We start from the raw sequence: 12,877 nt of genomic DNA on the forward strand, positions 1-12,877 counted from the left end.
ACCCATGATACCATCACCACAGGAAGTACATATGTCCATCACCTCCAAAAGATTTCTGTCCCTTTGCTTTTTTTTTAATTTTATTTTTTATTTTTTAAAATTTACATCCAAATTAGTTAGCATATAGTGAAACAATTATTTCAGGAGTAGATTCCTTAATGCCTCTTACCCATTTAGCCCATCCCCCCTCCCACAACCCCTCCAGTAACCCTCAGTTTGTTCTCCATATCTATGAGTCTCTTCTGTTTTGTCCCCCTCCCTGTTTTTATATTATTTTTGTTTTCCTTCCCTTATGTTCATCTGTTTTGTTTCTTAAAGCCCTCATATGAGTGAAGTCATATGATTTTTGTCTTTCTCTGAATAATTTCACTTAGCATAATACCCTCCAGTTCCATCCACGTAGTTGTAAATGGCAAGATTTCATTCTTTTTGATTGCCAAGTAATACTCCATTGTATATATATATACCACATCTTCTTTATCCATTCATCCATCGATGGACATTTGGGCTCTTTCCATACTTTGGCTATTGTTGATAGTGCTGCTATAAACATAGGGGTGCACGTGTCCCTTTGAAACAGCACACCTGTATCCCGTGGATAAATGCCTGGTAGTGCAATTGCTGGGTTGTAGGGTAGTTCCATTTTTAGTTTTTTGAGGAACCTCCATACTGTTTTCCAGAGTGGCTGCACCAGCTTCCATTCCCATAACTATTTTCTAAGAGGGTTGGACAAGTGATGGAATTGTCAAATTACATGCAATTAATGGGTATAGAAAATTTCTGGAAGAGAACACAAGTAACTTTTAACAGGGGTGCCCCTGGGGAGACAGACTGAAGGCCTGGAGAGAGGAGGGACTTACTTTTTGGTGTACTGTTTCAATTTCATTTTGCCATGTGATATAGTATTTTATAATTGTTAAAAAAAAAAAAACTAAATTAAATCACCTGTAGAAATTAGGAAGCAAGCCACCGTCTATCTGTCCTGTGACCATATACAATTGCTGTTTACATCAAGATAGAAAGTCTTAACTATGAAGAGAAAACTGCCCCAGGGGAGGGGCGGAGAGAGAGGAGTGAGGATGAGTGCGGAGTGAGGGGCCATCTCCAATCTTGGAAGTGAACCAAAGTTAACGATGCTCCCCAGGAAGCCAGAAGGTGCTTCCAGGAAAAACAGCAATCTCTCTCTTTCTCTCTCATTATAAAGAGAGGTCAGAGCTGCTGAGCTGGTGTCCATATCCCTGAAAGGGAAATAGGGGCTCTGTCTGTGTGATCAGCCTGTTCTGCGCCATTCCCAGAGCAAGAAGGAGGAAGGATTAGGAAGATTCTGCCGGAGGACAACTATGACCTATAATGGCTGGAGGTTGGCAGAAAAAGAGAAAGCAGTCTGAGGGCATGACCAGGCTGTAGGATAAAGCCGGCAGGGAAGGTTCCCAACCTCTTCCCTGCAGAAGCAGCACTAGGGGGGCCAGGAGATGGGCAACACCTTCACTTCCCACCCATAAGCCACCTGGGCAGCTACCACTAAGATGGGCCAGATGAGGCCTCCACGTGGATCAGGAAGAGAGGGATTCTACCCATACCTGTGCACACATGCCCAATACACCAGGTATCAGAGGCCCTCCTGTGGTAGGCAGAATTTTGGTCCTATGACTTTCTCATTCTGATGTTACTCCCAGACTTTGTTCCCTTAACATGGTAAAAGGGATTCTGAAGAAGTAACTGAGATTATTAGTCAGCTGACTTTAAGATAGGGAAATTATATTGGGTTATTGGGGTAGGCCTAATCTAATAACATGATCCCTTAAAAGCAAAAGCAGAGACCTTCCTCTGGCTGGTAGCAGAAGGCGGAGATTTGAAGCATGAAAAGGATTTGACACACCATTGTTGGCTTGAAGACGAAAGGAGGCACGCCAAGGAAATGGGGACCTCAGTCTTACAGCCACAAGGAACTGAATTCCGCCAACAATCAAAATGAGCCTGAAGTAGACTCTACCCCCCAAGTCTCCAGATAAGAGCCCAGACTGGCCCACACCGATTTTGGCCTTGTGAGTCCCTAAGCAGAGGACTTAGTTGATTCTACCTGGACTTCTGACTCATAGAAACTGAAATGATACATTTCTGTTGCTTTAAGCTCCTAAATTTGTGACAGTTTGTTACAGCAGCAATGGAAAGCTAATATACTTCCCAAAATCAAAATCAAATCAACTCCAGAAATAGTTGCTAAGCATTTATTAGGTATGAAACTCTAAAGTTCTGGGGCCATGGGTAAAAACATAGTCCAGCTACCAGGGAGGGGCACATCCATCATTAGACTGGATTTTCACTTAGTCAAAAGCAGTGAGACTGAAATGCCAATGTCCCTGAGAAAGAGCTCGTAAGACTAACACTATCCCCCTTGAAGTTCATGAGGAGGGATAGGAGGACAGGAGGCCACTCAGCACCAGGCACAGGACATTGTTAAGAGGGAAGACTTAGCCATGAGGTGCTAGCCATGATGCTTAAATGACTATACAGTCCTTCACTGGGCCTAGCCTGTTGCTCTCATCTCCATGGGACACAGGAGCCTCCCCAATGCAGCTCTGAACAATATGGGGTCTGACTCGTACTGCCAGCCCCTGGACCTGGGGAAGATGAAAAATAGCTCAGCAGAGCTCTTTCTTCACTCCCAGAGACTCAGCCCCATCCTGAGTCTGTTATTTATCTGGGGGCAGGGCAGTGCAGGATGGCACAAACTTGTTAAATTAGGTAATCCACATTTCTTCCCTACAGCTTGAGGCCACAATGGTTAAGACATCTATTTCTCCCAGTGGAAGTGAAAGCTGGGATCCCTCAGGGAAGAAACTATATACTAAGGTCATTAAGACCACTGATTCAAAATAGGATTCACAGGGGACGCCTGGGTGGCTTAGTTGGTTAAGCATCTGACTCTCGGTTTTGGCTCAGGTTGTGTTGGAGAATAAATAAATAAACTTAAAAAAACAAAACCAAATAGGATTCACAGAAACAGTGTTCAGGTCTGGCCCTTGGCCTGTGACATCCTGGAGAATAAATTCATACTGTTCCTTTTTGGGTATGGACTTTCTCCAAAATGGAAATATTTTTACTATCTTCTCCGATGATAACTGATCATGGTATAACATTTATGCAAAACAGCAAATACAAAACTAACCCCATGATTCCAAGTTGCAAAAATACCTCTGGTTAACTGATAGGTATTTCCAAACTCCTTTAATATATATTCACATATGTACAGAGAAACCCAGGCCCTTTCAATGTAAGTAAGATACTATATATTATTCATAGTCTCTCTCACCTAAGAAGATACAGTATATCAGTACATAGACCTAGCTTACAATTTTTACTTGCTCCATTGCTGTAATAGCTGCATTGTTTATAATGGGAAATTTTTTTTCATCCAAAGGGGATTGATTAAATAAATTATGGTCCATCTATACCATGAAATTCCATGTGGCCATTGAAAAAATATGTAGATCTATTTATGCTTATATGAAAGTGTTTAAAAAATAAATTTAATAAGCAAAGTGAGAACCGTTACATATACTATAATATCATTGTTTAAAAAAGAAAGAAATATTTAAATAAATATTTAAAAAGTATATACAGCTGTAAATAGTAGTTATGGTGAGAGTGAATGGTGTTTGAGAGAAACCCAGTTTTATTAGGTAAGGAGAAACTTTTGTATACTGCTTTCTTTGCCTTTTTTTGACATCTGAATGCTTCTTTACTAACTCCATTAACTGAGGAACTCCTTATTCTGTCCATCATTATATCATTGTATTTTAAGAAAAATACCTGCTCTTATAAAGTCACTGAATAAATATTTACTTGAAGACTTTATAGACTAATTTATTAAAACTATCCCAGTTAACATCCTGCACTTGCTTTTCTATTCTGAAGTAAGGTTTGAGACTGCTTTCAGACCTTTCCCATCTCTCCACTGACACAAGGCAACATCTTCCCTTGAAAAGTCCCAGTTCCTGGAGTAACTTACCAACAAAGGAAGATGTCGGTAAATGTCTCTGCTGTGGTGAAAAGTGCAAATATAATCCAGTACATCATCCATTTGACCTGTTGAAAGAGAAAGCAACAAAGCTAGTAGAAAATGTCAGGGCTAAATAGCCAGCTGCCCAACATCAAGAAGAAGAGGAAAAAGTGGACAATGAGGTATGTTCCGGTAGTATATCCAGCATTTGTAACCCCTTCTCCCTATTCTTCCATAGCCCGTGTCCAGTTCCACTCCAGGCCTTGGGTCTGGAGGCAAACACACTTTTTCCACAAGTGATCCGGGCTCCAGGTCCAAGTAGTCTCTGGGTGACCTTCCGTAGCCCTCAGGTAAGCTAGGGGGACCTGCAGACCAGGAGTGACTCAGGATTCAGTTAGGCCATTTTTTCCAAGACTAACACCAGGTTAGTAAACTCTCCAGAGTTTACACTGGAGAGACACACTTTGGAAAGAACTTTAACCAGATGAGACTTTCTGGAATGTAATGGTGGTCACTTAAGAGAGCTTTCCTGTGGAAAAGTCTCACAACTCCTCACAGAAACTGGATCGTTTTTAAAAAGTCTCTCCCACGTGAACATCTCTATCCATTTCAACTGCCTCTCTCCCCCAGTAAAGTCTTTGTCACCTATCTCCTGAACTACTGCAAGAGTCTTCCGACTGCTTCCTTTGTCTTAGGGTTTCCCCCCCGCTCCCACCAACCCATCCTATAAACAACCTCTATACTAATCTCCCAAAACCAAAAACTTATCAGACTACTCCCTAACATAAAATCTTCCAGACTGCAGAATTAAGTCCAAATTCCTTAGTCTTCTCCTTCTAGTTTCTGGTCATGGTGGAGTGAGGTATTTGACTAGCTTTCCTGCCAACAATGATAACAAACTCTAAACAAAATATTTAATTTTTTTAATGTTTGCTTATTTTTGAAAGAGAGAGAGAGAGCACAAGTGTAGGAGGGGCAGAGAATGAAGGGAACAGAGGATCTGAAGCAGGCTCTGCGCTGATACCAGTGAGCCCGATGTGGGGCTCAAACTCATGAACTGTGAGATCATGACCTGAACCAAAGTCGGGTATTTAACTGAATGAGTCACCCAGGCACCCCTAAACAAAATATTTAAAAACAACTGTTTGAAGGTACTAGGAAACTATCAAAAGCTGGCAGAAACTGGAAGGGATTTAACTCTTAAAATAAGGAAACCACACCAGGATAGATCCATGTTAATGTGGCTGGGAACAATCCCCAGCTGGCAAATCATGGGGCAGATAGAACTCAAGAAGAAACCCATAGTCCTTTTCTTTTTCTTTTCTTTTCTTTTTTTTTTTTTTTAAAGAGAGTGACATGCACATGTGCATGAACAGGGGAGGGGCAAAAGGAGAGGAAGAGAGAGAATGTTAAGCAGGCTCCATACCCAGTGCAGAGCTGAACACAGGGCTAGTTCCCATGACCATGAAATCATCAGCTGAGCCAAAATCAAGAGGTGGATGCTTAACTGACTGAGTCATCCAGGTGCCCCAGGAAGAAACTCATTATCTTTTTGCCTGAGGAACTGCAGAATGAAATTTGAGACCCTAGAAATGTTGGAAATTAAGAGGGAAAAATCACATACAGGGATGCTATAAGGGGGCAGGACACAAATTCCACATATAAATTCCCTTTAAATATTTGCCTGGCCCCTGAATTGCACAGAATCAGGTAATACTCCAAGGTTTCTGAGAAAAAACAAAGATGGAAAGCTGAAAAAGTTGAGCAGAAATTTAATTTCACCCCACTGTAGTAGAAACAGAGTTTGGAGTTCAAGTCCTGCCAAGTTAGAGGAACTTCGTAAACATTTGAGAATTTCCACTGAAACATCTAAAAGGCCATACCTTAGGAAGAAACATTACATCCCAGGACTAAGAGATCAGCTCTAAGACTACGGACAAAACTGAAATACCCTTGCCCCAATAAAATGTAAAATTTAGCTGCCATAAGATCAAGATGAGTTTAACTACCTACTAGAACAAAACTCAACATTCTTTACAAGAATGTAACATAACCTTATAGCAAGATTACAGGATATAAGGTTAATATATAAAAGTCAATTGCATTCCTAAACATCTGGACAAATGGAACTTGAAAGTTAAAAAAACAGTATCATTTACATTAGCAGCAAAAAAATGAATTTCTCGGGAATATATCTAACAAAATGTATAAAAGATCTATATGAAGAAAACTACAAACTCTGAAGAAAGAAATCAAAGAAGAGCTAAATAAATGGAGACATATTCTATGTTCAGGGACAGGAAGACTCAATATTATCAAAATGTCAGTTCCTCCCCAATTAATCTATAGATTGAATGAATCTAAATCAAAATGCCAGCAAATACTTTTGTGGATGTGAACAAACTGATTCTAAAGTTTATCTGGAAAGGTGAAAGACCAAGAATAGCCAACATAATACTGAAGAAGAACAAAGTTGTAGGCCTGACACTATCTGACTTCAAGACTTACTGTAAAGCTACAATGATCAAGACAGTGTTATTGCTAAAGGAATAGATAAATAGATCTATTTTTAGAATAGAGAAATATAATAGAGAGCCCAGAAATAGACCCTATAAGTATAGTTAATCGATCTTTGACATAGCAGCACAGGCAATTCAATGGAGAAAGAATAGTGTTTTTTTTCTCCCCCAAATGGTGCTAGAGCAACTGGACATCACACGAAATAAAAAGATAAGTAAATTAGTAAGTGAATAAGAAAATGAGTGAATAAATAAATGAATGAATCTAGGCACTGGTCTTACAACTTTCACAAAAATTAACTCCAAATGTATCATAGGCCTAAAGGAAGATGCAAAACTATAAAACTTCTAGAAGATAACACAGAAGAAAACCTAGGTGACCTTGGGCTTGGCAATGAGGTTTCAAATACAACAGCAATAGCATGAACCATGGAAGAAAAAAATTCATAATTTGGACTTCATTAAAATTAAAAACTTCTGCTCTGCAAGACACTGTTAAGATAAAAGATAAGCCACAAAATGGGAGAAAATATTTTCAATACATATATCTGATAAAGAACCCATATCCAAAAATACAAAGAACTCTTAAATTCATAAAAATCTCATAAAAAATAAACAACCCAATTAAAAACTGGGCAAAACATCTGAACACCTCACCAAAAAAGATATACAAATACATAACGACTTATTAACAAATCTTTTTTTATGAAACCTAAATTTTTCTTCTGTCACCACTTAACAAGACACTTATCCTAGGAGGACAAGGTAGGATTCAATATTATTTTTCTTGAAAAATATAAATATGTTAAACAATCTATAGGAAAAAGTAGATACAATGAGTGAAGAGATGAGGAATTTCAAGAGAAAGAAGGAAACTCTTTAAAAAGAACCAAATGATACCCTAAAACTGAAAAACAGAATATTTGAAATTTTTAAAATTACTGAACAGAATCAAGAGCAGGCTGGATGCAACAAAAGAAAGGATCTGTGAACTTGAGTACAAGACAATAAGTCAATAAGACAAAAATATAGATTGGAAAAAACAGAGAGGCTCAATACCTATGGAACAGCATCAAGAACTAACATATATGGGATAGGAATTTTCAGAGGAAAAAGAGAATAGGACATAAGAATTATTTTAAGAAATAATGACTGAATTCTCCAGAATCAATCAAAAATAGCAAATCCAAAGAACCAGGGAGTTCAGAAAACCTCAAACAAGATAAATACAAAGAAAACCACACCCAGGCACATCACAGTAAAATTGCTGAAAAAGAAAGAAAATCTTAAGAGGTGGGGGGAAAGACATACTACCTACAGGGGAACAACAATAGATGACTTTTCATAGGAAATGATGAATACCAGAAGAAATAAAATATTTAAAGTGCTGAAAGAAAATAAATCAACCTAGAATTCTATACCCAGCAAAAATATCTTTCAAAAATAAAGGCAGTTCTGGTGAATGCACATTGTCATTGTGATTCTGAAACATGTGGCTCAAGAGATTATTTAGAGGTCTTCTTTATTCAGAAAAATGACTGTCCCCTGGTAACCACCCTGGTTTAATCCATCAAAAGTAACTACTGTCTCAGAGACTACATGTTATCAAGAGTACCTGCAGCAGAACAGAACTGTCAGTAGGGGGCAAAGAAGGTCTTTCCAACTGTACATTTCAAGGCATGCTAGGGCCCAGGATCCAGGAATTCCCAACAATGGTATCCAGATACACAACCAGGAGCCTGATTTCCCACTCTATTGTCTTTTTCTTCTTAGCACTCAAACCATGCTTTAATATCTTCAATTAAAAACAAAGGACAATGAGGGGCACCTGGGTGGCTCAGTTGATTAAGCATCCAACTCTTTATTTCAGCCCAAGTCATGATCTCACCACTTGTGAGTTCAAGCCCTGGATCTGTGCCCTGGCAGTACAGAGCCTGCTTGGGATTGTCTCTTCCCATCTCTCTCTGCCCAGCCCCCACTTTCTCTTTTTCTCTCAAAACAAATAAACTTTAAAAAAAAGGACAATGATAACAACAATAAAAAATCCCTTTCCTTGAAACAACCCTTAGCTATAAACTTCTCTAGTGAGTCATCTATACTCGCAGTGTCTACTTCCTCATCCTCCACTTAGTGCACTACATTCATTAAATTAATACTGCTCTCACTGGGGTTCCCACTTTATAACATACTTCAAGGGAGTATAGCTGACCCTTTTTCAGTTTGTTTACTAAATTTGCTTGACTTCCAGATGGATACAAAGCTATCATTTCCTGAAAAGCTCCCCCAACACCACAACTGTCCTGGTTTCCCTCTTGACTTTCTGGCTACTTCTCAGGTTCACCAGTTCGCCCACAAGGCTTTGTCCTAGACATTCTCTTCTAACTCTAAATAAGACAATCTCCCTGGGAAAACTCTGCATTCCTCACCTAATACAGACAATCAGTCATCAAGTTCTGTCACTTCCTGTCTTTTATTTCTGTTGAATCTATCTTCTCTCCATCCCCTTTGCCATTTGCTTACTTCAGACCACCAATATCTCCTATCTAGAATAGAACTACAGCCTTTTTCTTGGTCTCTAAACCCCTGACCTAATCTGACCTTTAATCAAATCTACTAATCTATCCTCCATATTCCAGTGAGAATGATCTTCTTAAATCCAAATGAGATTCTCCTTCCTACTTTAAAGTCTTCAACAGTGCCATACTGTTGTTAAGACTACTGTTGTTGTTCTTAAATTGGTTTACAAGTTCTTGCATAAATGAAACCCTCATTATTTCCATAAAAAGCTCCCTTCCACCCCAATACTTTCTTGAAATTTTCACTCCAATTATAATGAACCTCTTTCAGTTCTCTGAACAGTGCACCTTCTTTTGCCTACAGATTTCAGCCCTCAGATCTCAGCCTAAATATCATTTTCTCAAGGAAGTGTCCAAAGTTTGAGTAAGTACCCCCTCCTTTCTTCCTCCCACGCTGTCATACATGCTCCCTGTCATACACTTACCAGTCTGCTTTGAAAGTACCTATTTATTTCTATGATTTTATTACTAAATTGTAAGCTCCCTAAGAGTGGAGACAAGTTATTCTTGTACATCAGTATATCTCTAGTACTTAAAACCATTATTGGCACATAGTAGATACTACAGGGATATGTTTTGAATGACTCGATTAGAATGTTCGCTTTGTGAATGGGAAAGAAACGATGGGTTTTGTTGGTTTGTTTGTTTCGAGAGAGAGAGAGGGTACAAGTGATTGAGGGGCAGAGGTAGAGGGAGAGAGAGAATCCTATTAGGGGCAAAGAGAGAGGAGGGATACAGAGAGAAGTGGGGGTCACCTGAAACAGGGCTTGTGCTCACTGGAAGCAGGACTCAAGCTCACCCAATATGGGGCTCGAACTCAAGAACTGTGAGATCATAACCTGAGCCAAAGTCAGATGCTTAACTGACTAAGCCACCCAGATGCCCCAAGAAAGGATGGTTTTTATATGTTAAGAAAGAATATACTTTGGTAAATACTGGTTTAGGTGGCTTTTTGAGGAGAAGAGACAAAATTAGACAGCTTGCAAGGCAATAGATGTTCCCCATGAGTGCCTGTTGAATGGATGGCTGGGTATACATAGGGGGAAAGGGGCTTGCTGAAGCTAAGGCATAGTGTGATATGGAGCCACTCACACCAGCAAGAAAGTAAAGAAAAAGGCAATTTAGGGAGGAAGTTGAGCTGCATAATGTTGAGGAGAGTCTGAGAGGACATTCAAGAAGAATGCCTAACAGGCTCCTGATAAAGGATAAGACCAAATCTCAGAAGGGAGGTTGAAACTATGGACAAAGATGAGGGAGCCATGGCAAAGAGGAGGCTTGAAGTGTTAACCTAAAGAAGTTTCCATCATGCACTCCTTCACTTTAAATATTGTCATGCAGAAAGAAGGGTCTGAGAATGATTTGCTGAGTGAGACTAACAGGGTAAATGGAATATGTGACTCAGAGATGGAAACCATAAATAAATTACCAGGAAATGGTTTTCCCCATCATGCCACGGAGAAACCAAGTAATGGCTGTTTTTCCCCAAGGTTTGAAATAGAACTTGCCAAGTTTGAGGGATTCTATGTAATACTTACTATAAGATGAGGGGAAGCCTGAGTGGGCCAGCATCCAGAATAGAGAGCACCAGAATAGAGAGAGGAAGCTAGGCTGATTTGAGAAGGAATGTCCAGAAGCAACTCAGGAATAGATCGTTGACAGCATGACTGGGAAGTCCCTCTCAACTGGTCAGGGGCAGGATTCAGGAGTGAGGAGATAGGTGAGGAGCTGAGACTCTAGACCATAGCAAGAGGGTAGGAAGCAGAGCCTAGACACTTTTCATGAACCACAAAGGCAGGCTGAGATCGCACAGCTCATCAGACCCTACCTCCCAGGACTCCTGGCAGCCTTCAAAAGGCCTCCCCCATGGGCTGGGGAGGTAGTAGGCTTAGTCACCACTTTTGCCTCACCTCATCTTTGGACCGTCCCCTACACCAGCCACACTAATATTTCTTGAGCCTTTCACACACTCTTTCATATCCAAGCCTTGCTTCAGCCCCACAGAGAATTACCTATGCCTGTGACTGAGAAAGAAAAAATATGAGCCTGGTTTACAGATCACTCTGCACCATCTGTTAGCATGAGCTCACGGCAGACAGCTGTACAGTCAGGGGTGACCTGGAGAGAGTAGCAAAAGTGACAGTCCCCTGCAGGCAGAACTTTGAACAGTGCACTTAGCCTGGAAGGAGAAATGTCCTGAGGTGATGCCTTTACACTGCCACCAGGTATATTAACTGTATTTTCTTATTTTCTGTATTCCTGATTCTCTGGCATCTGAAGTTTCACCGGCTGGGGAAGGACCGCCCCTCCCAGGACTAGCCAAGACTTAGAGATAGCAAAGGACTTGCCCTGGAGCACATCTTTCATATGCAAACTGACCAGTCCAGACCCCATACTCCATACTCCCTCTTTCACAGAGCTCTCACAGATTGAGCCAATATTCCCCAGCCCTAATCACTCCAGAACCCACTGAAATTACTCAAACTAGCCAATCCTAAACCTGCTTACACTGCTTAGCCTTGGCTTTCCCAAAGACACCAAAATAAAGAGTGTGGCTCCCTCTGACTCCTGACAGACCCTGGTGTTCCCCCATGTGGCTCTCCATGGCACGCTGGGCCTCCTACTTCCGGGAAATGGTAAGAACTTCTTCCTTCATGACAGTCACTTCTATGTCTGCATGCCTTACCTAACCCGATGAAAACAAATCCCAGGTACATTTTATTTTTTTATTATTTTTTAAATTTTTTAAAAAATCTTTATTTATTTTTGAGACAGAGAGAGACAGAGCATGAGCAGGGGAGGGGCAGAGAGAGAAGGAGTCACAGAATTCGCTGTTAGCTGTTAGCAGGCTGTTAGCAGAGCCTGACATGGGGCTCGAACTCACAGACCTCAAGATCATGACCTGAGCCGAAGTCGGATGCTTATCCGACTGAGCCATCCAGGTGCCCCAACAAATCCCAGGTACATTTTAAAACACCAGATAAGGATCGACTAAATAGTAAGGTACCCGGAAGGAACAAGATTGAGCGATTGGTGTCGAAGTGGTTTAGGAATGATGTGAATCGACCCACGGAATTTAGATATTTGTGGTTCTTGCTCATGCTCACCAAAAGGTCCCCATGGCAGAGGATGCTTTTGGTAATCAAGAGGATAGATGACAAGCCCTGTGGATGTCAGCAAGACACTTTCCTCAGGGTGATAGGGCATGTTCAATGTGCTCATAAACCAGTGGCCATGGGGAAGTGACAGAGGTAGCAGATGGGCTTAGCGATGTGGAATCCCTCTCACCAAGGCCGACCTGACCACAACCACTGCTCAGAGACCAAGCTGCCAGCAGCAGCAAAAACCTCTATGATGGTACCCTATCTCATGGCCTCAGCCAGACTCCTGGGAGCAGGCTCATCGTACCAGACATCTTCCCTCACAGAAAAAGTAGAGTCTTTTCTGGAACATTCATTTATTCTGCATGTGGACTTGCTTCCCCCCCCCCCCCCCCCATGTTTCTGGCAGCCACAGAGTAAGCTGTGGACTCAGTGTCCTTTTCATTTTGATGCGTGCCACCCCACACTCTTTCTAACCAAGAACCTTCTTTTATAGCAAAAGAAAGCCAAGACTGTTAATAGGGTGATCCTTTTGGAAGTCTCTGATCTTACCATGCCCCCCCTCCCCCCCACCCCTCTGCCTCCATTGCCCTGAGGCAGCTGGCCTTGAATTGTGTTGCAACAGCTTTGGGAGAGTTCAGGAAGAGAACCAGGTGGGAACAGTGAGCATTCTGTGTGGTT

The 12,877-nt window shown here is 41.1% G+C and overlaps 1 protein-coding gene across 4 annotated transcripts in view; it reads right to left on the minus strand.

Moving 5' to 3' along the window:
- Positions 1-12,877, minus strand: part of REEP1 (receptor accessory protein 1) — a 110,825-nt gene that overhangs the window by 39,908 nt on the left and 58,040 nt on the right. For all 4 annotated transcript variants that reach the window (XM_053890917.1, XM_053890916.1, XM_053890915.1 and 1 more), the window contains exon 3: positions 4,013-4,089. In XM_053890917.1, coding sequence (XP_053746892.1) covers positions 4,013-4,089 — 77 coding nt within the window. The remainder of the gene's footprint in view (positions 1-4,012; positions 4,090-12,877) is intronic.

The sequence above is a fragment of the Panthera pardus genome, unplaced genomic scaffold, assembly GCF_024362965.1.
Source record: "Panthera pardus isolate Hobbes unplaced genomic scaffold, ASM2436296v1 HiC_scaffold_26, whole genome shotgun sequence".
Taxonomy (NCBI): Eukaryota; Metazoa; Chordata; class Mammalia; order Carnivora; family Felidae; genus Panthera; species Panthera pardus.